The 27,421-nt window shown below is 39.0% G+C and overlaps 1 protein-coding gene across 9 annotated transcripts; it reads right to left on the bottom strand.

Annotated features, from left to right (window-relative positions):
- slc25a25b (solute carrier family 25 member 25b) lies at positions 1 to 27,205 on the bottom strand. Of its 9 annotated transcripts, none has more exons than XM_017460570.2 (12): positions 26,874 to 27,203; positions 25,689 to 25,988; positions 8,117 to 8,243; positions 7,680 to 7,767; positions 7,367 to 7,402; positions 6,791 to 6,902; positions 5,087 to 5,245; positions 3,754 to 3,906; positions 3,513 to 3,620; positions 2,956 to 3,123; positions 2,405 to 2,555; positions 1 to 1,925 (listed from the first exon to the last, which is right to left on the bottom strand). In XM_017460570.2, exons 1-12 carry the CDS (start codon positions 26,877 to 26,879, stop codon positions 1,738 to 1,740), a joined length of 1,596 nt encoding a protein of 531 aa, XP_017316059.1. In that variant the 5' UTR covers positions 26,880 to 27,203; the 3' UTR covers positions 1 to 1,737. The 9 variants fall into 9 exon arrangements, with proteins under 9 accessions (XP_017316059.1, XP_017316060.1, XP_017316058.1 ...); XM_017460571.3 differs by having other exon boundaries at positions 25,689 to 25,985; XM_017460576.3 differs by lacking the exon at positions 1 to 1,925 and adding an exon at positions 1,943 to 2,325 and having other exon boundaries at positions 26,874 to 27,205.
- Between the last annotated feature and the right edge of the window lie 216 nt (positions 27,206 to 27,421).

Below are 27,421 nucleotides of genomic sequence, written 5' to 3'. Positions count from 1 at the left end.
AAACAAAAAAAACAAACACTGATTGGTCTAATGTTAGAAATGATAGTTTAGACAGAATCTAGTATGGCTACTGCCTTCTATACCTTATATATCCTCCACTAAACCAGCATACTAATTAGAAGCCACTTTAAATTCAACTGTCGTTATACTGAAAAAATTCCCTTTAGAATCACTAACTTTAACCGCCTTCCTCTAATCGACGAACTGACAGTCTGTTAGCAGCACATAAAGCAAACATGTAAAACTATGTGAACATCCGATACGTGTACATAGACTAAGTTTTTATAGTAACCTTCACCTATGGCAGCACATCATTTATTAAGACTGCAATTAGTTTAGGGAAATGCTGTGGTCTCTTATAGGAGATACTGGGACATGTGAGCTAGTTCCATCTGTGTGGATGGCATGGTTTTTTTTTTTTTTTTTTTTTTTTTTTTTTTAATATAAACGGCAAGGCACCTGAAGCCATCATGGGAGTGGAGTTTGTGAACCATGCAGCAGAGCATTACTAAAAAAATTCTCCTACAACACACTTCTCTTTCAGCCCTCTTACAACCTGAATACAGGATTTTTTAAAAAAAACAACCAAACACACCCCCGAAACAACTGTTCTCATTCTAGTATTATTCATTCTAAAAATTCAAGTGCGCATCCCATAGATAACCCTAAAGTTCCTGAGGTCCTGTTAGTCGATGCCATTTCTGTTCAGAAAACATAAGAAAAACAGGACATGCTTGTGCACGGACTAACACTGCGTGAAAATGAAATGTAAGGACAAGGCTTCACATTTCACAGGTGCAAAACAGCAACTTGATTCTGAATTGACTGATTCGAAATTGAAGTGAGTCGATTCCCATCATGAGGTGAATGGATTTTTCCTATACAGGAAATACAGCATTTACATTAAAACATCACAGACTTTTCTTAACCTAAACCAGTTCTTCACCCAGATTAGTAAACATGATTTGTAATTAATAAAACAATTACCAAGTGTGACAATGAACGCAAACAAAACTAAGGCTTTGTACCAACTTTGTATCAACCACGGTTAAATATTATATCTGGTGATTATTTTTAATTTTTTCCCCCTGAACTTCTTTCTTAATATTAAATAAATAGATGTTTATAGCATGCATAACATTAAAGCATGAAGGGGGAAAAAAAAAAAAAAAAAAAAAAAAAAAAAAAAAAGAAATCAAGGGCTTTAGAATAAAAATTCTTCAAATTCTTTATACACACACACACACACATCAGCTACATGGATTGCAGTTTGTTTATGAAAGAAACTGGTGGTTCTGTACAGGATAAACACCTAAACTATCTCAATAACTTAAGACAACGATGACAAATGTAGTGCTTAAATATATGAAATGGAGGGTAGGATTTGGTGGTTAGGTCTTAAGCTTTTGGCTATTCAAGACTGCCACCTACTGGATTAGAAGAGCACACATGAGCAGTTAAAAGACATGTTGGTCCCCCAGTGAAACAGGTTACTACAGCTTGGGAATTACAGGAAGAGTAGATCCCTAGGTGTAAGAACATGTCCACCTTCTGGTTTGGGTTCTTAGTGTTCACCCTTAGTGTTCTTTGTTCCTACCCTCCTCGGCCCCTTCCTCTAGCATTCACAGAATGAAAACATCGACTCAAACCTCAGGTCTCGCCACCCGAGATTCACTGTCCATCTGTCTCCATTTCGCTTCCCAACAAAAATTCAAAAGGTAAAGATCTGCTAGTCTTTCACCGGGATTGAACACCCAGTGTGACTTTTAGATTCTCGTACACCACGTAGCTGATGCTGACTGCAGGGATGACCTTCATGAAGTTGGGTGCCAGGCCTCGGTAGAGCCCCATCGCACCTTCCGTCCGCACAATATGTCTGAACAAGCTACTCATGGACATCTGAGGCCCTCCATCCAATGCAGCTGCTGAACAGAGAGAAGGAGAGACATCAGAGAAGGGGGGTGGGGGGGCAGGTAGTGATGGTCATTTTGATGAGCATTGTTTTAGTATGATAATGATCTCTGCTCTTGAGGACACTTGTGCAGTGGTGACTAAACCGGTGATTCCTCCATTAAGTGGAATCAATTTATTCGAAAATCAATTTCTACTCGTGCTTCCCCCCCCCAGTGTCCAGGTATTGTGAGAAAACGTGACATGACCTGTAGTGACCAACGCAATCCATTGATTGACAGCACACATACACGTCTGTTTACTCTAGGACATGACGCATGTTGGTCAAGGTAAAAAGAGGTCATGATAGTGAAATTCTGTGTGAGCGAGAATGTGAACTCAGGTGGGTGACAGCATTTGCTTGCTTCTACATCACTGGGTACAAAAAAAAAAAGCTCTTGGAATCCCATTTTCTATTTACTGTTACTCCTTCGATCAAATTCAAGAGCCTCACCTTGAGCCTGCATGCGCGTCCTAACCAGGGCTAAAGGGTAACTGGCTAACTGGCCGCAAGTGCTGGACATGGTGCCACAGGCTAGCAGGACAAACACGCCAGGATCTGCGCTGTCTGTGGCGTACGTCTGTAGCCATGAATTCTTCAGCGTCTGCAAGAAAGAGAGAAATAAAGAGAAACATAAGCTTGGAAGAAAGACAGAAAATATAAACTGCTTGCCTTCTAAACACCGTTAATACACACGTTAACACACAGTTCTATGCACATGTTAATAACACACTAATGCTTTCTTTTAATTGTACCGTCTCAATCGGTATTTAAAGGAATACTCCAGCATTTTTCAACACTACAAACATATACTACGAACACAGTAGATAGAGATTGAGAAGTTGCCAAATGCTGGAGTGTTCCTGTAAATGACATGGAGACATAAAGACAGATGCCCAGGAGCTAAAGTAGCTTTAAAAGCAAATACATTTCTTTCTCAATCTTTTAATTAAGTTGATATCATGTAAGTAAACTAATTAAGCAGAAGTAGGAAGAAACATTACCTCGTAGACAGCAAGGTCTATTCCAGCATAGGGAATAATGCCAAGAATGTTGGGGATATAACCCTTGTAAAATGCTGCTAAGCCCTCTTTCTGAAATATGTGTTTGGCGCAATCCACAATTCCGGAGTACTGACCCGTCTTTCCTAGGGCTAGTCGAGTCTTCAGAACCTTTAAGAAACAGAAGACTCTTGGTTTAGACCTTTTCAGAACTTGCTGGGGGTCCCCCCCTCTCCATACAATACCACAAATACCAGCCTATTAACACAGTTCTAAAAGTTTGAAAGACCTTTTTAAAAAAGGGAATACTACACAGTATAATAAATATCTTACTCTGTCAAATGGCACAATCATCCATATATAAACAAGCACAAAACATGCCATGGTTTTAGACAAAGTTGAAGAATTACGCCTACTTTAGGGTGGCTTTGGTAACGGAGCTGGCATTTGAAACCAGGTGAACATGGTGTTCTCCATACACACCTGTGCAAACATCTGTCAGTTCTCTAAGCAGATGTACAATTACCAGCATTCTAGCACACACTGCACTATTCTCTCACCTCCATTGGGTAGATGCTGCTCTGCGAAATGGCACCAGCCAGAGATCCTGCGACCAGCCTCTCTAGAATTCCCAGCGTCTCCTGATTGCTGCCAATCAGCCGTTTTATCTGATAGGGATAAGACCAGATACAGCAAAATAAAAATCACTAAATGATCTCCAACCATTTACCATTGCTGCCAGTGCTTCCTGCATAACTATAACCTGATTATATGCAAGTACTAAGATTATATCACCCTTACCTGCTCATAAGCCATGAACTTGATGGCGGATTCAGGTGCAATCTTTAGGACGTTCATACCATTTCCTCGCCACAGTGACCGTATACCACCTTCACGGATCATCTGAGAGAAACCACTAGCGATACACATGGTGTTCACACGAGAGGAGTGCACCTAAAAATGTCAGAGAGGGAGCAGAATTAGCAAGTGATCAGTGATTTTAGTTTTTGGCTCCCAGACACAGATGTAAGTTAAGCGTGCTTTACTTTCAAGCTTAATCCATTATCTTAGTTAAAAAAAAAAAAAAAAAAAAAAAAAAAAAAAAAAAAAAAAAAGAGAAAGAAAAAAAAAAGAAAGAAAAAAAAAAAGAGAGAAGAGTTAAAACGATAGTGTCATCCAAAGTCCAGCTTTCACTGTTGAGCAGAATTTTATAGTCATTCATTAGTGAATGACCGTGTTTGACTAATCAGAGGCAGCCGTTATAACCTTTGACCATACACTCGTCTTACTGTCCTATAACTACAGAACAGTAATGTGAAATCTGGCTCACTTTTACTCTAGTTAGCCACATACCTATTGTACAATCTGTTCTACATCCCATAATTACATTCTACAATCTCGTTGTACATCCCAGCAATCTAAGCAACATTATGTAATGTTGAGTGAACTCAACATTATTCTTAAAAAGTCACCCTAAACCTTATTACTAAATAATAATAATAATAATAATAATAATAATAATAATAATTATTATTATTATTATTATTATTATTATTACTTCTTTCAGGGAATTTTACAATCAGGGGCTTCCTTTGTAACTCAATTTTAAAAAAAATATATATATTTTTTTACTTCAAGTAGACATTTATAGGCTACTTGTTTTTGAATTATTGAGGCTTAGATGAAACCCATTCAATATCAGTGACCAGTGAAATCAGCTAATGACTAAGAATTTAGTAAATAAACATAACTTTGGTAATGGCGAGTTGTGATTTGCACCACTGTAAAAATATATTCTTTTTAATTGCAGACCCTTCTGGTTGTGTTTCACAGGCAACGAAGGAGCCCTGAACCCCACTTTGGTCACAGCGGGGTTTTATTTTAAAGAACTAAAATTTCACTAGAAAATTCAAGTACAATTCCATTATGTTGCAGAAGCGCGTGTGGGATTGGAGGTGATTCTCATTTGCATTTCAAAACAAGTTTCTTCAACATGTCAGCAAATTTTCTTCAGCTTTTCTCGGCAACAGAAAGACACTTTTTTGATGTTCTGTTGTGCAACACAAAAGTCCAAATTGGAAAATTACTATTAACCAATTAGTAGTTCTACCAGCAGATTGCCGAAGGTCTTTACCTGCATAAGAACTTTGAGTCGATCCAGCGGAGCAGTGCAGGTGCGCGACACAGAGCCGGCTCCACCTCCTGCCACCAGGTGCCGCCACCACATCCCAGTCTTCTTCTCCTCCGCTGTGAACTCATCAGGCACCATCAAACTTTCCCCTACATCAAATATCTGCAAGATGAGGTTGCATATAAAGATCAGCCACATAGCAAAATCTGAATTAAACAGGAGTAGTCCACTCGGTTACTGCAGGTTGCTATAAATGAAGAGTGAATACATTCAGAATGGAATGAAAATGTTTTTCATAATTAGAATCAGCTTTGCTAAGCATTGAGGGTTTACATGTACATGGAATCTGTCTTGGTGTACTGGTGCTTAATAACAGTAAACGACAAGAAATACAACATTATTAATAAGCTAAACAAGAGAGAGAGTTATGAAAATGAGAAGCGGTAAAAAAAGAAAAACTATGAGCATAAATATAAAGATTTAGGAATATAAAAATAAAGGACATTAACTGTACATTAGTGTAGGATGTGTAAAAGTGGGCCAGTACAAATGCTCACAGTTGAAGTAAAAAGGTGCAGTATAGCAGCCCGAGTTGTGCGTATTAATGTAATGCATATGAAAAACAGTGTGGGGTTGTTTGTTAATGTAATGTGTAATGTCCATGGAGGCGGATAAGAGACCATGGTGGGTCCTGGGTATTGTTAATGAGCCCGTTAATGTGTTACTGTGCTCGTACCAATACATTATCATTTCTATAGTAACAGCTCATGTGTAGTTTTCCACCATGGGATAGTCTTTGGGACACTTTGTGGTTTCTTGGTAACATGATTTTTTTTTTGTCTTATTAACCAAAACAGTGAGGGGGGAAAAATATTTTTTATATATGAGTCTGGTGAGAAATCAACTGTTTATAGCTGCTTTAACTTAAGTGATCATGAACTTACTTGTTCTGTGGACATGTTACAATGTTAAATGCAACACCACCCATCCTATTCCTCCAACAGCACGACCTGTCATGCTTTACTCCTTACTTAAAGATTTTATACAACCAAATGAGAACCAGGTCCTAGGGTCTGTTTCTAAGTGATAAAGACGTGCTGGCTTTATCAGAGGCAAATGTGTGTGGGTACTGACACACACCATCAGAGTTCAACCACTAAAGAACATTTAATAAGTTAATTTTATCAAGTCCTGGTATTAATTATATGAACATACTATACAAATGACATCAAAAGTTAAAATAAAGGTTACCATAAAACTTTAGGCTTGCATAAACTCTTGTTGCATGGAAACTTGTCTTTTGGGTTGAAGTTAATGCTCTGTCCTATCAGAACAAGAAACTGACATACAGTGTGCTCAAGGTTGAAAAAAAAAACAAAAACAAACAAAAAAAACATTGCTGATCTGATCAGCGTAACATGATTACGTCTGAGCACGGTGTTCCTGTGGGGCACTGTGTATTTCAACTTAACTGAAGCGCAACAGCTGTGAATGACATGGGACACGGTGTCCGAGTCTTTTCATATCATTAAGGACAGGTGTCAAAACTCAAAGGTCAAGAAATGTACTAAATATATATAAGATGTACAAGAACATCATGGCCCTGAATAATGCGGAGAACAAAGCTTCACATGTCCCATCTTCAGAGGGAGGGGAAAACCTAGAGTGTCAACGATCTTTACAGAAAAATGTCCAAATTTAGCTTACTGTCGAATGCTTCCAGTACAGGATGATCTCGGGGATGTTGTCTGCAGGGTGAAGCAGGTGGTAGTCTCGCCATTCATTCCAGTCGATGGTCATTGTCCCATTCTTGTCCATGCTGTTTCGGTGGAGAAAAAAAAAACAAAACACATAGGAATGATCGAAACCAACATCCACATCCTGTTGTTGCTAATAAGTCAATTGCAGACATTACAGAATCTGCACCGACTTCCTGACAATTTACCATAACTCGTTCACAGCCATGTGGATGGAAAACAAGTTATTGAACATGCATTGAAATTTGAAATTCAAAACCCTTTTCTGAGCATAGGTCCAATTATCTCCGTGGTACAAATGAATTTTCTCTTGCTTCATTCAAAAAGATACCAAAAATGATTATTTAGCATGAATCATCTTACTTTATCCTCATATCAGCATCAAACCAGAGGGGGAAAAGTAAGCTTGAATAAAAAAATAAAACAAAAAGATGAAGCAGAGATGAACTGAAAGATGAGTCAAGCCAGGCAGAGACAAGTATATAGAGAGCAAGAGAGAGAGAGAGAGAGAGGACAGTTTACTTACTACATTACGGGAGCAAAGACATGGCCCCTCCTAATTCTGGGAAGACACAGAAAAGAGGAGGGGCAGAAAGACAGTGTGTGAGGCGTTAGAGAGAGAGAAATGAGGGACGTAGCAGGACGAGAGAGAAAGACAGATGCACAAAACACAAACGTACACAGAGTTGCCCGTCCTTACAGGTGTACCTGAACATGTATTGCCTACCACATAGGTGTACTTTACTACTATTACTAGTTACTAATAGTTTAGTGAATTAGAAGTATGAAACCCTGAGAAACACCCTGTTTAGCTACTACTATAGCAATTGTGAACGGACCTCTTGAGGATTTTCTCAGCCTGCTGCTCTGAGATGTGGACCCCCAGATCTCTGAGTGACTGCATGATCTCCTGTGAATCGATGCGACCTAGAGGGAGCGAGAAAAAGAAAGAATGTGATGATCTAAGCCTGGACCCAGTGTTTCAAGCAAAACTTGAATTTATTTAACTATTAACTATTTAATTAACAAAACTATTTTTTTAAATTATTGCACTGCTATATATACACACCAACCCCTTCCCCCCCAAAGAGGAATTGTTATATAGGATGATGGCCTGATGATGACTACAGCATTTTTCCCCTTCTGTTTGAGATTTGTTTTGGATTAAACTAAATCACCACTGCCCTCAGGTGGATCATAAGCTTCCGACCCAAAATGATGAAAACGCAGCAAAATCCACAACAGCACAAAACATAACGGCAAACTCCACCCTTACCATCATTCTTCTTGTCCAGACTTTTAAAGACCAGCCGTAGCTTCTTCTCGTGGTCCCTCAGGTAATGCACAAACTCCTCAAAGTCCAACTGGCCGTCCAGGTCCTTATCTCCGGCTTTCACAATTTTCTGAAATGATACAATGTGCAAAATAAGGCAGTTGGTACAAAGGTGAGGAAAACATCCAGTGTAACACTTGAGATTCTGCAAGTCACAGAAATGATGGATTTTCAAGAGCTGCTGCCATATGGACTTTGTTTGGCCAAGCTTGCTTTGAAAGGTCTGCACACCATCATAACCATTAGCACAGTTTGTACCTGGCACAAAGTTCATTTACCGGAAGAGACACAGGCTTTCAAGAGCTGAGTGCTTTGGGGGTCGAAGGGGGTTACTGCTTAGAATCATTGATTTTAAAGATCTCATGGAATAAACAGGAACGAAGATGGAGGATTAATTTTTAACTTCACGTTCCACCATGTGAATGACATTACACTTATATTTATTCAGATCCTACCTGGAACATGGAATTATTCCAAGTATGTCATGACACATTTTAACCAATGGTTTCTTTTTTTATAAACAGCAGCTTAACAAAATAAGGTGAAATTCCTTTTCCTTGAAAACTCAACTGAGTATCATTGATCCATTACTTATAAGGCTCAAAGTAAACTGGCAGTACTGCAATGCTACTCATATACAGGGTGAAGACGGCAAGTTTGATGCGGGAATTCCATGAATTTAGAGCTCTCCCTTCATATCCAACCCTGATCTTTATGTTCTGTTCAGCTGGGGATTATACAACAGATTCCTTCTTCATCAGCACTTTCACAGACCTGATATCAGCTGTGTTGTGTCCAGTGGCTGATGAAATGTTGTGCAATTAATGAACTGATGAACCCTACGAGCCAAAGGCACTCAGTAGAAGTACTCTACCTGGAAGAATGAACCTTTTCATTACAGATACAGACCTGCTAACCTGCTAACCTTGAAGGGGAATAATGAGGAATAATGGGGGGCATTTGACACGTCACTATAAACCTATAGAAAACAAGGGTGCTGCGTCTTTCAAACTGTGAAATCGAGTCAAGACGAGTTACTATTGTATAAGATGGTGAAGTGGGCAGGGCTTCCAGGCTATGTCAGTTAATATCAGCAAGTTCAAAACACCTACGCAACTGCCAATCACTCCAGATGCATATGTCTATAGGCTCATTTGCCACTTTGATTCGGGGGGGTGGGGGTGGGGGGGTGACTGCTCTTTTGATGTACATTTTAGTGAGAACTTGTACCAAAACTCCTACACAAAATGTGTTAAAGTTTGCAGGTCTGCACTCCTCATAACAGGGGTGAGAACTGAGTTAGGGTAATTATACGGCAGGGAACCGTTAACTGACCGCATTACAGGGTGTCACTCTTACCATCAGTCAATGTATACTTGATAAAGCTGACCAAGTCTCTGTGCCTTAACTGCATCAATATTTAATATGTTAACTATGATATGATAGGAGTTTAAACACGAAAGACCTAAATGTTCGTGCTATTAAACAACAAACCAGTTGTCCCAGGCGATAATTGCTTATCTGACAATCTAAATACAACTGCTCAGAAAGCAGGAGAAAACAGCAGACTATCATCTGTTTTAGCCATGTAGTTTTAGCCATGATCCCTAGACTTGCATTGCCAAATTAAGCTCCTTTAACACATTAACACGGTTACATTCTGATCATATAACACCAGAGCTGGGCACCTGACTCATACTAGATACCCAGCCACGTTAAATCAGACACTTGTCTGTGTGCCTTAACACACAGACAAGTGGGTCAAGGTAACATCAAGGCTAAGATACAGACAGCTATAAAAAATTAAAAGTGCTTCCTGAGCAAACCATCAATCCATGAATCCTCTTAACAGATGATGAGTGTGTAATTGCGCTAGGCTTGCATACATCTCAAGCAGGACTTTATGGATTTATGTGGAAAAGCAAATGGAAATGAGCTCCAGTACTATAATTTGATGGGAATGATAATCATAGCATCATTTATTAACAGATTTTTACAAATCAGCTTCCTAAAACAGCCTGTAGGCCAGTTCATTCCTGTTCAGACTGTCATATTTACATGTTCACTTTACACCTATATCTACTGAGTCACCTTTACAGGTCACTTGTCTTATTTATACCAAATTTCCCTTGGTCTCTTTGCCCACAGACTTATATGTATTCTGCATGCTGACTGTACTCATACTTCTTTTATTTGATTTTGCTCACTTATTGTGTGCAATACTTTGTATACTAGGTTACATGTAAGCAATTCATCCAAATCTCGCCAGTAAGCATTTCAAAGCAACACACGTCTCGACAAACCATATGCAAATGATAAATAATCTTGACAATGGTGAAAATACCAATGATCAGGACACATTTATAACCTAACCCTGTTTTAATTGCACTGATATGTTAAGTCTGTTGATCCAAATGATTCCGATGTCAACGTAATCTGATTTGGTGCTAGAATAGATTGCATGACTGAACACAGGTAATCTGGATTAGCCTAAATTCCATTATCACCAATGGGAATGAATGGAGAAGAGTCTAAGCATCATTACAGTGGAGCTTTTTTTTGTTTTAGAAAGTGTCATGTATCAAAGCCTAAATCCCAGCAAACGACCAGAAAATAAGCGAATATTGATCGGGGATGTCAAAAGAAAATACAAGGAAAACATAATTTACATATGTGATCTTTAAAGGGGTTTACCTGTCTCCACTTCCGGTACGTGTTAAACTCCTGAGACGGAAGAACTAAACTCAGTTTGAACAGAGGATTCAGTTCAGCCGGTAAACTGTTCGACTCGAAATATTCACATTCAGTCGGGAGCGAATTAGACTCAGGCACGTACAGACAAAGGCACAGCATTTTCGGTAAAAAAAAGAGAAAGAAATAAAGTAATTAATATTAATAAATAACCGTTTAAATAGACATGAATAAATACAGCTTACAGTCGCTCTGCGGCACTACGCGTGAGACAGCCGGCGCGCGCAACGACATATTTAAAGCGGCGCGATAATCACGCCCACTATGACGCGTCACACGTCACGCGAAGCTCTGTCACGCGATTGGCGAGTACAAAGCCGCCTCTGATTACGCAGTTCGCTGTCATACTCGTGTTCTGATTACGTCGAGACCGCTCATTGGCTGCTCTAATTTCTGGGCGTACAGCACGTGCCACGTTTCCTACTAAGAGATACGTTTGTGTGCAAGAATTGTGTCAAACTCATATTACAAATTATTAAGAGCAATTATTAATGTTTACTGTATGGTGTATAAATAAATAAATAAAATAAATGGTATATGTTTAAAAATCAAAGTAAGATTTAATCGATATAAGAAAGAAATCAGCATATAATCAGAGAAACTGAAATCAAAGTAGGTCAAGCTGGTGTGACAAAGTGCAAATTACTCGTTCTGAAAGTGTATTCTTTTCTTCTAGGCTTGCTCTGTTATTTTTCAGTGCAAACTCACTCTGTACCTGCTAAGAGATATTCAGTACGTTTACATGGACAACAAAATAATGATAATGAGTCTTTATCGATCACGTATACATATGCAAATTCTTTTCTTTGCATACCTCAGCATGTGAGGAAGCTGGGGTCAGAGCGCAGGGTCAGCCATGATACAGCGCCCCTGGAGTAGAGGGTTAAGGGCCTTGCTCAAGGGCCAAACAGTGGCAGCTTGACAGTGCTGGGGCTTGAACCCCCGACCTTCTGATCAGTAACCCAGAGCCTTAATCGCCAAGACATCACTGCCCCCTAATATTGCGATATTAAGACCCAATTAAGACAATACTCTGATAAAAAAACTACCATGTAAAACGCGATTTCTGATCACCTTAATCCGACTAAAGTCATACTCGAAATAAACACAATTCGAATTAAAACATGTGGAGTATTCCTGTTTTAGTCGCATCATCGAAGTGCATTATAGACCTTAATCGCACTATTTACGTCGTATGGGAGTTTTCGCTGCATTTTGCGACAGGACATATACACAAAAATTCTTTCCATTCGGCATCATCAAATTCCATTAAAACAACTCTCTCCCACCAGTCCTCACTTCGTACTCTCATCCAGTCCCTCAGAGTTTGTCGCGGTGGCATGAATGAAATGTTGCCGAAGTACAGAGGAGGACCGTTGCTGGAGAATTTTTTATCCGCTGTAGTCTATTTGTACTTATAGCATGACAAATAATTAACTGCACTTGAAGTTTCTGTAAAATTAAAAATGAAACACCCAAAACTGTATATGTCATGGTGGATCCGGAGCCTATCCTGGAAACACTGGGAGAGCTGGGAATACAATCTGGAAGGGACCCCAGTCCATGGCATGGCACCTTGAAAACCATGCATTTAGGGGAAATTCAACGTTGGTTCGGTGTAGGCATAAAGCCGCAGGCTGGGTGTCATAGATAATCACACCCATGATGATATTCATTATAACCGATATTCAGTTGGGTCCCAGAATGCCTCTCGACCAATCAAATTAATGAACCGGAATTAACTGTTGTATAATATACTTTAAATAGTCATTTTAATGAATTATTTTAAAATCCTACCAAAATTGTCAGACACATGCAATAACGTTAGTCTCTGTCTGTGGAGCCCACATCACAAAAATACAAAAACCAAATACTTAAGCCATAATAAAGTAATGCTCCATATACCCCACCCAAACACACAAATTCAAGACCATTCCAGAATGTCACACTAAACTGACCAGCGCTAATCCTGGGTCATGTTCAGAGAGGTGTCCTTTATGTTCGAAGAAAGATCCACACACTCAACACACCTTCCTCAACTGAAATTCTCACACACAGGTGTGCTAGTGTAATTTAAACCTCCTAAGAAGCAGGTTGACCTTTCTCTTGTATAACCTCATAGGACACATCACCATAAACATTATATATTAATAAGTCTGGATGCAAGCTCTACAGATTGTAAATGCAGACAGAACGGAAAACAATAGCCTTCATCACAACCCAACATGAATAACATTCTCATGTATCTCAATCTTTTGTTAGCCGAATATAAACAATAGCTATTTGAAACTTTTTTCCCCCGTGATATAATGATGTCACACTTAGGCTTACACTGATACTGGCCTATTTTAATCTCAGCCCATTCAGAAGCGAAATGAAAACAATGAATGAGTGCGTAATATTTACGATGACAAAAGGATGTTGACAGGAAACAGGCCATAAGCTTGTATCTTTGTTAAAGTCAAACTACTGGATGATGAAGTAAAGCAAGACTAGGTAATAATGCTGCTCCCATTACATATACATACTGTTTAGTGTAAAATGAGATTTAGAAATGGTTATTATGTCAAGAAAAACAAAAAAGTGAGAGCTAAGTGGGCCAATCGAGAAAGCAGGAATTCTTCTCATCGATTTATTACTGAAATTAGGTCAATTATTTTGATGCCATTTTCTGGGAAAGACATGGCCAACTCGTACAATAAGTTATACGGCAGTATCCATATAAAGTTCAGGACTGAGAGTATAATATTCTGTTACGTAATATGTAGTAGGTATGAGAATGAGATCACTTGCTCTTGGAAATTGATTATAGTAATCATTGCAGCCTTCATTTACCTACATACAGCGGTATGAAATGTTCGCTCTAGTTGTGGAATCATCTTGAAGCTGGCAGCACTATTTATCGTTATCGCTCGTCATCTTGTGTTAAAAAGTCTGCTGGCTCTGGAAACCGTCCCAAGCTGAAATTTGAATCATAACATTCTGTCCTAGTACATTCTGGCATTGTGCAAATGAGTGCCTTTGCTGTATTGAAAATTCTGCTGTGGATGAGATCTGATGTTGGCACTGTGCCTCAGGTTATTTATTAATGGAATGGTATGGAATACAATTTATTTTGTCACCGTTCCCGTGCACCATTGAAAGTGAACCCGATTCATTTGTTCTGACAACAAAGTACGGAATAAGGACATACACAGATTTCAGTGCTACCTTTTACAACACCTAAGTCTGAACTGATTTGAACACTGAGATGGCCACCGGAAACAGAACCGATTTATGACGCAGCTTTCAACCTCCGAAACAAATCATACCGGTCTCTAAATATCCATTCCTTCATAAGCCTGGTGTGCGCTAAATCAGTCAGCTAAGTCCTTTTAACCAAACAATCCTCCTTCTATACAGCAGCATTTCTTCTGTCTTAAGTGAACAACTGGAATTACTGATCTTAATTTATGGTTTGTGTTAGCTTGCTTTCTTTAATGGATTTCCATATTTAATATTTTGTGATAAATTCATACATGTAAAATCTAAATCCTGAAGTTATGTATTACTGTAAAGTTGCTTTGGGACAATGTCCATTGTTAAAAGCACTATACAAATAAAATGTAATTGAATATTTGTTTATTTAATGCCATTAATAGGAAATGACTGAGTTTCACATCATTTTCATTAAATTTGTGCATGTAAATGAAATACAACATTTTAGCTCAATGATATCTTAGTCCCTGACCTAGTGAACTAGCATGAGGATGTGTTTTTGATAAAGACTATAAAGTACTTCTATAAGTCCCTCTGGATAAGGGCATCAGCTAAATGCAGTAAACCCATCCATCCATCTTCTATACCACTAATCCTTCAGGGTCGCAGGGAACCTGGAGCCTATCCAAGGGGGCATCGGGCACCCCGGACGGGGTGCAAATCCATCGCAGGGCACAATCACATACACCTTCACTGTAATTACATCCAAAATCCAGAGTAGATGTATTTTATCCAGACTAAATGTATACATTTTGTGTTATATGTATTGCACTTATTATTTTACTATTCATATTATATACTCTGTCCTGTCCAAAGGACCAAATCTCATTAAAAGAATTTAGCCAGCTAGATAAGCACTAGTAAAATAGCTCACATCATCGAAGGAAGACATACGTAGGATATTCACTTCTGAGCCGCAACCTAGCAAAATATTTCCTAAGGGAATTCATGAAACTTCCAAAACCATAGAGCGATCACTACAACTTTGGAATTTGTAAAAACTCTTCATATGCAATTTTCAATAATCACTAACATTTAATTTCATTAAGTTAAGGTTTTTGTATAATATTGTGAACGCATTACTCAAGGAAAGAAGGAAACCAACACCAACTGATACGTTTCAGAAAGACGATTCACCCTGTTTTCCACCCTTTTTTTTGTCTAAGATAGCAAGCAATACCTGCTGAAGGTCCTTAGGGGGTGCCATTAGTATCAGCATTGTGGTTTTCTTTGCTGGCGTCGGGCCATTCTCCTGCTTTTCCCCAGCTGAAGCTTCCAGTACACTGTGGTCTTTTTGCCTGGGATTTGCAACGTTTTGTTCATTCTTCTCAGCAGTCAACGATCCTAAAAACCACCGGCGCATGGACGACCACATTTCTGGCAGCATCTTCAAGAAGAGGCTACAGATAACCGGATTTCCTCCTGTGGACGTGTCGATGTGAGAAACAGACACGTGCAGCGTGTAGCTTTCCTTAATTGAATGGAAGAGTTCTTTATCTGTGTTTATCAATCGATCCTTATCTTCTACGCATTCGCAAATTCACAGATGCTTGGGATGAGTGATAATGGGTCAGGAGGATGAGGGCAGCTGAGGACACTAGGAGACTGCAGCTGCCTCAGCATTCTCTCTCTCTCTCACACACAAACACACACACACATTTACATCTCCAGAATAAACTCAAAAAAGCCACCAGCCCTTAAAAAAAAGACTTTTTAAATTCAGCCACAAAACATCTTACTGATTAAAAAAAAGCCTACTGGTGCAAAAAAGTGGAATCTGGCATCAACTGAACAATTAGTTATGTGGTCAATGAAACAGCAAAAGGGAATCCTCACACTGTCTACAAACGAGCGATGCATACCAATATGCAATACATGCCTCTCTCTTTCTCTATCTCTCTCTCTCTCTCTCTCTCGCTCTCTCTCTCTCACACGCTCTTTTTCTCTGCAGCTGCTGCTCCTGGTCAGTCCCACGCTATCTGCCTCCACAGCCGGCAAAAAGTGATTCAGGTTAGGATAAAAAAAAAAAAAAAACTGTAAAAAAGCTGCAAGCTCACTGCAGCCTTACTGCAGCCTATCAGAATCCAGCATACTGCCAAGTCCTGCCTCGAGAGTGCTTATAGAGCCAGTAAGAAGCCTGCAGACTGATGACTAATAGATCAATCCATGGATCAGACCATTCAGCAGTGTGGAAATGTGCTGACACTTTTCTTTTTTTAAAAAAAAACAATCCTCTCTTCTTTCCCCTTAGTCACTATGTCATTGTCAGGATCTCCATGGAAACCCTAGGCAATGGGCATGCTGGCAGAGATTCTACAGATGAAGACATTTACATAGCTGTGTGTGTGTGTGTGTGTGTGTGTGTGTGTGTGTGTGTGTGTGTGTGTGTGTGTGTGTGTGTATATGTGTGTGTGCATAATAAAATTTAATTTTAAAATTACAGTATATACAAGTAAAATATTAAATACAAAAATGGCAACTAATAATAATAATAATAATAATAATAATTAGAGATGCACCGATACTAAATTTGTCAGCCGATCCGATAACCTATGATACGATAGTCTTTTGAATGAACAATAATTAATTCTACAATTCTGAAGGAAATGCAAATAAAAACTTTATTCTCTCCATTTGAACAAGTTGTTTCACAGTAACTGGTCTCATAAACAGAAAACACATTACTCTAATTAACATTAACACATGAACTACATTCTTAAGATTAAAGTAAGATTTCTTAACTTATTGAATGCTATTAATTCATATTAACATTGACTTAATTCTAAAAAAAACTCCTGTTAGGCTTCACATTCACTCACCACAACAAAAGGATTTCTACTTCATCACTGAACATCAAACTGGTAATATATAGGCCTAATATAAACTTATTTTTTATGATATTAACTCATATTAACATTAACTGCATATGAAATTTACTACTCTACAAATATTTTTCTGTGCAATATATAATATTTTTTTGTCAACTCATCTTCATTTAAATCTGTCAACGGTGTACTAGCCCTTTAATACACTGTGTTTTCCTGCCCTCATTTGATTGACAGGATATAATTGGCCCTGATCATCGGATGTTTTTAAATGATCTGCCTATAGCGTGAAAAATAGCCTTTATCGGCCGATACATTGGTGCATCTCTAATAATAATAATAATAATAAGAGGCAATGAGGGAAAAAACACACACAACAACACAAAATTAAAATGTAAGAGAGAGTAGTAATGGGCTAATTTGATTTTTTCTTGGCACAAAAAATATGTTAATTAATTAATTATATAATTTATAATCATATTTATATTGGTATTAAAAGTTTTAATAAAAATGAATTAAATTAGCTCATTACTCCTTTTATTTGGGAGAATTTGCAAAAATCTGTGGGTTTTTTTGCTTCTATAATTTTTTTCCACTGTGTGAATTTTTCACAAGAGGATCTTACCAAAAATGTGTACATTTTAAATCCCTGGGTGAATTAAAATTTGAAACCCGGGCACCTTGAACACATGCTCAGGCAAGACCAGGAGATCTGGCACCTTGACCAAGACACGTCATTTGTAGCAACAAGACAATTTGTCTTTGGGTTTCACAGATATCAGAGATATTCCTTTTATTATCATAAATAACAAGTAAAATATAACTCGTATGCCCACCCTTTAGATCAAGATCAAATAAAAACACACACTGAGCACAAACAACACATACAACCTTTGTGTGAATGGGCTCTGCTCTCCACAGGGTTTGACAGCTGTGGCTGAGAGATGTTTAAGTCTATACTTCACGCTCTTCTACATTCACACTGACTGCTCTTAACACAGACGCTTACGTAATAATTGTACCTCAGCCAAGTTACTTCAGTGGCCCACAGTACAGGTATGAGGAAATGTTTTCCGGACTCTGAGATATAATCTTGCCTACTGGCTAGAAATCTGAAGCATTTGCATTTTTACTTAGATTATATAGATGATATACTGTATGAGTTTAAACATTCAACTTTATTAACCAGGTTGAGAGGGTCACATATAACATGATGCTACAGCATTCTATACAAAAACTTAGTGGCCATGGGTGCCCTCTATTGGTTATCACTCCACATAACATCGACTTCCAGTTCAGCCTCTTTCATTTCATGAAAAAAAGTAGACATTGAGAAAGTATTCCTGTATTCCATAAAGCTGAAAGATGCCTGAACTCAAAGCATTTATAAGCATTATCGTTGTTCATCTCACACCTGCCTCATGCAACAGATACACTCCCATTTACCCAATTTAATCAACACCAACTCTATAGAGACTCAGTGCTTCACACACTGCACTGATCTACCAGTAATAAAAAATATTGTAAGATAGAAGCAAATAAAACATTCAGAAAGAATTTCAGAAATATATACCCTACGCAACTAAAGAAATAAAATGATATGCGAATGAATTTGGACAATAAACAGCCGTATACACTCTGCAGGCAGTGAATATATTAAAGTGAACCGTTTAAGTGGCATCACTGTACATAAGGACATGAAAACTACATTTAAAACAGGATTCCTGGGGCTCCTGAGTGGCACGAAAGAAACACATTCACCCTATTACTGGGAGAGCACAACTTCAAATCCCAACGGTTCCACAGCTATCCATGGCCGGGACTCTAGGCAGTAAAACTGTCCATGTTTCATGGTGGGAGCTCGTGAATGCGGAAAAGGGCAGATAGCACTTTCCTCCAGGTGTTTTAAGCTGGCTGTCCTGTGACACAACATGAGCAACAGATGCAGTTGGTTGACTTTACGTGTCTCAGAGCAAGCATGTTTTAGCCTTCACCCTCCTATAACTATCATGCGATGGGGAGAGGTGGCTGGTGGGTGACCAAATGACCAAATTGGAGATAAAAAAATTGTTGGTTCCCAAATGCTCTTTGACAGGCCTTGGTGAAACAAAGATGAGTCAGGCTCCTAAGGTCCTAAGTAACACCCGTGTCCATGGATGACAGAAGCAGTGTGGATTGGACACAAAGTTCCATATGCCCAATTTGGTGGCGTGAATTCGAAGTAACCATCCACTCTGCAAGAATATGTACTTTCTGAGAATCTAGTTTTGTGTGTATGCTCAATACATTAGTCACATTGAGGTTTAATAGAGCAGAAATGCCTTCTCAGATTTCCAGGAATCTCTAGCACAGCCAGTACCGTGCAGCTGAGAAAAAGAAAATGATTGGACTAATCTGGTCAATCAGGAGTAGGGTGGTGCCGTACCACGTGGAAGGGTGAGTCAGCCATGCAAAAAATTCAACACAGTAAATATGGTCTTATTGTGCTTACTCACAGCAACTTTGTTATGTAATAATAACACAGTCTGTTTTGTAAATGAGAATGTAGTATCATGCCAACTTGCAGAAATATAGATGCTGAAGTGGTTTTTCAGAACAGTAGGACGTTCATTACTGGGAGCAGATTGTCCATCCTGTAGTAACAGGTAAGAGCATATAAAATGGGTGCATCTTTGAGCTTCTTCCATACTGCACCCCACAGCCAACGTAATCTCCTTAACAGGAACTGTGCTTTACGATGTCACTGGTTATATTCACACAGCTTTGACTGCCTATATGTAATTTTTTGTTATGATATATCTACAATAATGGTAAATGGTAATATCTGCACTTATATAGAGCTTTATTAACCTTAGCGGTTCTACAAAGCGCTGGTTCTCCTTCACCCATTCTCTCACACACACACACACACACACACACACACACACTCACCAATCGTAGCAGAGCTGCAAGGCAGCTTGCCATCGGGAGCAACTTGGGGTTCAGGACACTTCGGAACGTGGAGTCATGTGGGCCGGGAATCGAACCGCCAACTGTACAATTAGTGGACAACCCGCTATTCCACCTGAGCCACAGCCGCCCGCTTTCATGTGGAAGAACACATACGTTTAGTTCAGGTAATTACTGTTACCCTCACTGTTGCCACAACAGAGCTTCTTTACATAGTAAGGGTGTAATGTTGCATCATGACCGCAATACAAGAATATGATGATGTGCATCGTGGAGATATGCGAGTCACACCGTGGAAATCATTCTATTAATTATGCGTCTAATTCAGTTGTACTGTTTGAACATCAGAGATCTAGAAAGCACGCTGGTCACATGGAGAACCTGCACCATAACCGGGAATCATCTGTATTTGTGAAGTGACTGATAGCTCCAGATCACGACCAACACGCATTACAAGTTATATGCTTACACAACCGCATTATAACCATAAAAAGAGCACTTAATAAGCTTTCTAACATCACTGAAGTGCAGTGTTCAAATGCAGAAAATGACATTTTAGTCATTTAGACTTTGGACCTCTATTTATGGTTAAAATGATGCCTCAGACTCTGCTATTGTGCTCATAATATTTCAATTTATAATTTTTGCCAGGTCAGAGACTTTGTTTATTCAATCTTTTTTTTGTGGAAAATTTGTAAATGTATTTATTTATTTGTAAAGAAATGGTGACCCTGTAGTACATTTTGTTTATAATATTAAACCACTGTTCATAGAAAGTTTTGATTTATTTAGTTTTACACAGGCAAAAAATGCACAGTGTGTTGCATTGTTTATGATTCATAAATAATAATAATAAAAAAGGGGTCTTTTCAGTAATCATTTTTCTTCATTCATATTTTGTTTAAAATATTCAGAAAATGTAATTGTGCAGCCAGAATCGTGAATAGAATCAAATCATGACCGGAGTTTATTGTTACATCCCTGTTACATAGTGATGCTAAATGCAGTGTTTATATAGGGAGCGACACCGTGGTGTAGTGGGTCCAGGGCAGAGTCCCTCTAAGATTTTGCGATCGCAGAAATTAACGCAAAATCAAGGAAACTCCGCAATATTCGCTGGAGCTTTAAATTTTTCATAATTACTGACAATTTTCCACAGATATGGGCCTAGACATGTCATGTGACATAATCACAACGCGCATTCATCCAAACCCCCCCTTGATTCACGTGCGTCAAACATGCGTACAGCTAAAAGCTCTCATTTACCAACAAACATCACTGCGAAAGACCGTGCAGAACAATTTTGCGCAATTGCAGTTTCACCAATTCAAGCAGTTTTCCACTAATAAACTAATGAAATCCTGTACGGACTGTTCCAGGGTTCCCGGTTTGATCCTGGGCTTGGGTTACTGTCGGTGTGGAGTTTCACACGTTCTTCTCATGATCATGTGGGGTTCCCTCTGGGTTCTCTGCCTTCCTCCAACTTCAGAAAAACGTCACATTCAGAGTGCTAAAGTATTTGTTAATTCTATAACTAGTACCTTAGAGCACTCCATGTATAGTGGTCAAAAACGAGAATTATCAGCACTTGTACAGAAAAGATCATACAGTGATGCACACTGCCTTAAATCTTGTGATACAGTAACAAGAAGGAAATTAGTCAGCTTAATCACAGGCACAAATGCTGAGGTCAAAGATCCGGGGACAAAGATACAACACAGACACACATACACACCTACACACAACGTATACTATTGAAGAGGAAGAAGGACAAAGGTTCAGAACCTCTGTGTATTTTTCCCAATAGCCAATAGTGTTAACACTGGTTCGCTGACTTATTAACTAAACCTCCTTTTGTTATGTCAAAGTTTGCTTACTTATGCATGTATTTTACACATTTATTTATATAATGTATCCCTTCCACCCAGACAACATCATTAATTATACTCCTGGTCTCGGACAACGGTGCCATCAACCATTCAGTCTAGCAGTGACGATGAGAACGATTACATCGTTGTGTTAATCTCGCCTTTCCAAAGTGAACCCGAGTAGCTTCAACAAGGCAGCTGTGGCTGGAACTAAATTTGCAAACTCAGTTCAGGGAAGGCAATTCAAATCATTTTATTTGCAAAACATTTGGGTAAATATATGACAGCAGTTCTCAAGGAGCAGCACCAGCAGAGACCGGATCACTCCTGATTCTCAGACAGTGTTTGCATGAAAAAGCTAATTCTCTCTTTCTCTCCTTCAGCAAACACTAATGCCACATCTGTTGGGTACCCAGTTTAAGCTAGAACTTTCCACATTGTTTAAAGTGTTTTAGTGAAATGCTGATCAGGAGAAGCCATTTGTAGATTTTTTTTAGCTAGTTCACAGTCCAAGTTCACCAAAGACTACAATATATATATATATATATATATATATATATATATATATATATATATATATATATATATATATATATATATATCAGCAGAGTTAGGTCAGAGCTGGTGTCTGCCTCAGACACTTCACCCAAAGTATATGGAGCATCTGATATCTTTTGATATACTTTTCTGGCCACAAGCTTCAGAAGGTTTAGTGCAATCTGACCCCTTCACAAAGAAGGCGGCAATCTGTCCTCTGGTTTTCAGAGGAAAAACAAACTTATGCGCCACAATAAGCCTTTGGAGCAAGCTATACTCGCTAAAGTTTACACAATACCTTGTTTAAAGGTTATAAAGGAGTTATTTGTGGTGAGCAAACAAGATACCCTTAGTGTTTGCTGATGACCGGCAGTAAAATGTTTGTGGTCGGTCAGCTGGCCTACCAATCAAAAAGTCCTGTTTTATGAATGTAAGCGATTCTTGGCCGAGTTTATTGACGAAACGTACCAGGGTCTCTACCGATGCTGGCTTATGAGACTATAGTAGAGCAGCACAAGCTGGTTTTCTTCCCGTGATATTCCCTTTTCCTGTCAGGTCAAGAGTGGATAACTTTAGCCATTTAACAAATTGGGCTACATTATGCTCCGAGCTGTACATGACCCCTGTGATTGACATGCTCATTGGAGTTAATCATTAAATCCACTGCGTTGATTTTATAAAGAGAATACTGCACCCCTAATCATTCTCACATTCAGTAGAATGAGCTAGAACGCACTGAACAAGTCTACATGGAACATTGTGTCTGGAAGCATTCGTTCCCAGTGGACATCGGTTCTGCCCTACTGAGTGTTCTCGTTATACTTCACTTCGCTCTGAATCCTGAGGCAATCATCACTAGATCTTTATCTAATCATGCTGTTATAATTCCATTTGGACTGTAAAGGTGGGCGTTTCTGTTGATGGATATGATAATGCTTAATAATTACAGTCACTTTCCTAAGAAATGTCCCCCACATTTGGGCATCAAAAATGATTTGTGCAACTTGGGCACGTTTCTTTACAGGTTGGTATAGCAATAGTCGCAAATTCTATTGAAAACATATAAATGAACACTAAATGAGCATACACTGATCCAAATACTGCTCTTCATGGTTTTTTCCCCTCTGTTACCAACCTTTCAATCTGAAATGATGGACAGAAACTCCAGTTCCAGCCTGACATGAAATAGCATTTTATTTAACCTAGAAGCATCACGGGTTTTGTTCTGAACACTACAAAGTCCTTTTGTCAACATCAGCAGCTAAAAACACAATCAACATTGAATACAGCACTGATCCCCTCACTGTAGGTGGAACTCATGCAACGGAGAGAATGATGGTAAATGGTCTGCACTTATATAGCGCTTTTTTAACCTTACCAGTTCCAAAGCGCTTTACACTGTGTCTCATTCAAACACACACTCACACATGCAAGGCGCTAACTTGCCATTGGGAGCAACTTGGGGTACAGTGTCTTGCCCAAGGACACTTCGGCATGTGGAGTCGTGTGGAATCAAACCGCAAACCCTACGATTAGTGGACAACCCGCTCTACCACCTGAGCCACAGCCGCCCATGATGATGATGTACATTGTTTAAAACTGAAAACAAGAGATGTGTTATAGCAGGGACAGCGACTAAAATCACGACTTCCATTTCTCAAAATGGTCTCCATTACTGCCATTACAGGATATGCCTATTCTGGACCACAATGCAGGCAAAGGCAGTGTAATGTGGCAAAGGCAGTCTAATAGAAACCAGCCCAACACCAATATTACCCTATTAAAATATATTAGAATATTAAAATATTCCTCTTATACCGCAGGCATTTTCTTTAAAGTACAATTAGACTACACTCCTCCTTTTCTCAATTTTACATTTTTAAATACATTTTTTTAGATTTATTGTTAGTAAGACAAGTTAGTTCCTGTTATCATGTTTATTATAGGAGCTATAGATGGTCAGTCAATCACCAGCCTCTTTTTTCTCTCTCTTGAAGATAATAATAAAGTAGCCTTCTTCTGAAGCCTTCTATTTAAAAAAAAAAAAAAAGGGTTCTTACATTTTCAACATGTTCTTTCAGAAAACCTCACCGGTACAACGTCTACAGGTTTTTCATTGTTATATAGCGTTTTTTTATTTGCTATTGTTAGTCTTAAATTATGGAAGCGTCCGCTATAAACGTCCATATGAATAAGTAAAAGAGTTGTTAACGATAACGCATTGGAACGAGGACATTAATATAAACCTGTGATTTACATTGCAGTTGGCAATACTGTCAGAGCTGCTGTTATAGAAAATGAATCAATACCTTCTGCCCAGTCAGGTTCGAGAATTCAGCAGTGCTGTGTTATGCATGCATTTATTGTAGCAACAATTTCTCATTTCTACAGACGTGTGTGTCATGTAATCATAAACGATACACGCATGTGTAATAGCTTATACATTCACTGTTTACTAAAATAAATGGACTAATTTATCTTATCTAATTTACACAATGCTCTCAAACCCACAACCCATAGAAGTGATTTTTTTAAAAACCCAGAGGGCTGAGTTCAGTTTCTCAAGCTATAATTTTTGTCACATTTAGTTTAGTTATGGCTGTAAATTCTTGAAAACGTGATACTGAAACCAAACAAATGAAATTCAGTCTGAATGGTCAGCTCCACTGTTCCTCTACACCCACGCTTCTGACTTCCAAATATCATAAACTACTAGTCTATGTCGAAAAACCTTACCAAAGAGTGGGAAACAAAACTCCAAAAAGACTTTTCAAAAAATATCCTTCCTATGAACTGTGATACCATGAAACTGTGATATTTTTAGACTAGGCTGTCATACCTTGAAACTGTACTCTAATGTAGAACCATTTTAGGAGGCCAAGAACTATAAAACTCTCCAGAGATCTCCTGCATAACCTTTAAAGCGTTCTCGTTAGTATGTTAGTGTTGAAAAAGGCTTTATGGGATATTCATACATACTATAAGCGTTCTTCGGCTGTGCATTTAGGAGAACCTTTTAAGGTTCTGTCCAGAAAACATGTTAGGAGGCAAAGAAAATGTAACTATCCAGAGATCTCCTGCACAACCTTTAAAGCGTTCTTGCTAGTATGTTGTTTTCAAAAAGGCTTTATGGGATATTCATACATACTGTATGCTTTCTTCGGCTGTGCATTTGGGAGAACCTTTAAAAGGTTCTGTCTAGAAAGCATGTTAGGAGGCAAAGAACTACTAACTCTCCAGAGAACCCTTATTCTCCTCAGGGTTCTCGTTGTGTTGAAAATGACGTTATGAGCAGTATTCTGAGCGGTACATGTTCATTATACTCACCCTAAGCTCATGCTCGGTGCGATGGAGCCCGAGTTTCTTCAGGCCGATGGTCAGGTCGTTCACACAGATCCCTCCGTCTCTGTTCACGTCCAGGATCTGGAACAGGACCTTGAGGCGATGCTCCTGCTCGGGGCCGCCGCACACGGCGCAGACATGCGGCTCGTCTTTCGCCGCTGGGACCGGAGTGCTGCAACCGACATCAATCCCACTAACACCGCCGCCTGAATCCGACAGCCAGTACTCCTCCGAGCGGCACTGGCACAGCACATCGCTCAGAATCGGCGACACAAACGAGCCCTGCTGGTGCATCATGCCAAATATTTTAGCCGATGAAGTGAACTATTGACGAGATACTGACAAAGTTGTTTTGACGTTCGATATTCGCAGATATGCAGCAATTAAGGGGCCGTCTCAATTAAGTTACATACGACATTGTTAAACACGTTTCTAACTTCAATAGCATTAGAAGGGAATGATGTACAGTCACACAACCAACTGTAAAGTCTTCATCTAGGTGTCAGGTATGATGCACACCTTTTAGGTTTCTGATATTTAATAAAAATAAACTATTAAATCATATATAAAAAATTGGCATGTATTTTATTACTGCATGGGCTCATACACAAAATATACCATTATTTAAAGCTCAATAGCATTTGAAGGGAATGATGTACAATCACACATCCTACTGTAAAGTGTCCATCTAGGTGTCAGGTATAACGCACACCTTTTAGATTTTTTATTTATTTATTTATTTTTTTACATTTGTTCAAATAAACTATTAAATCACATTTAAATGTGAAAAAAATCTAAAAGTAATATATAAGAGGTGTGCACTATTGCTGAAACCTAGATGAACACTTTACAGTGGGCTATATGACTGTAAGTCATTCCCTTCAAATGCTATTGAAGTTAGAAACGTGTTTAACAATGTCGTATGTAACTTTAGAGACGGTCCCTTAATTTCCGCATATCCGCGAATATCGGACGTCCAACGTCAAACCAACTTTATTCCAGCTGACGAGTTTTGGTTTAAGTGTCAGTCTTGGAAAACGCTTTATTTCACTGTGCTAGCTAACCGGCTAGCTTTACTATTCAACTCTCCGCTGCTGGGATAGAAAGATAATGTTCACAAATAGGTGTGATAACTCTAAAACATCTGTGATGTTACAGAAACATACTCACGTCCATGTTCTCCCTTGAGTTCCACAAGAAACCAAAAGAGTTGGTTCAAAAGTGATATTTATGAGTCCGTCTGAAACAGAAGAGCGCCGTGACGTCACACTGGACTCTCCAAGTGATGAGCTGGATGCTAGCCGGGGTTAGCCGCTAAAACCCCGTTTCCCACCGATAAGCACAATATGATGATCCCAGGGATATTTCACTTATTTGTTATATCTATCCAGAAGCAAATTAGAAAATAAATATCCGTTTTTGGACGAACGCCGCTGAATAATCCGGTTTGAATTGCCGGTGCGCTGACAGCTGATGCAGAGAAAAGCCGGTACAGTGGGCGGGAGCAGGCGGGGCTTAGAGTAGAGGAAATGAATGACTTGCCAGGAAAAGGTTGGGTCGCTTAGAACGAGCGTGATGGATGGGCTTGCTAGCCAATCATAATGTTTAAACTATATCGCCTTCTTCCCAGCCCACCACGCGCGTGATTTCACTGGCAGATTCCATTTCTAAAGCATGTGTGGCATGTGCGCGCGAGGGAGACGTTTTACGAAACTCTG

The sequence above is a fragment of the Ictalurus punctatus genome, chromosome 28 (genome assembly GCF_001660625.3).
Source record: "Ictalurus punctatus breed USDA103 chromosome 28, Coco_2.0, whole genome shotgun sequence".
Lineage (NCBI taxonomy): Eukaryota > Metazoa > Chordata > Actinopteri > Siluriformes > Ictaluridae > Ictalurus > Ictalurus punctatus.
Note: the sequence above shows the minus strand (reverse complement) of the source record. Positions and strands in the feature narration are given on the sequence as shown.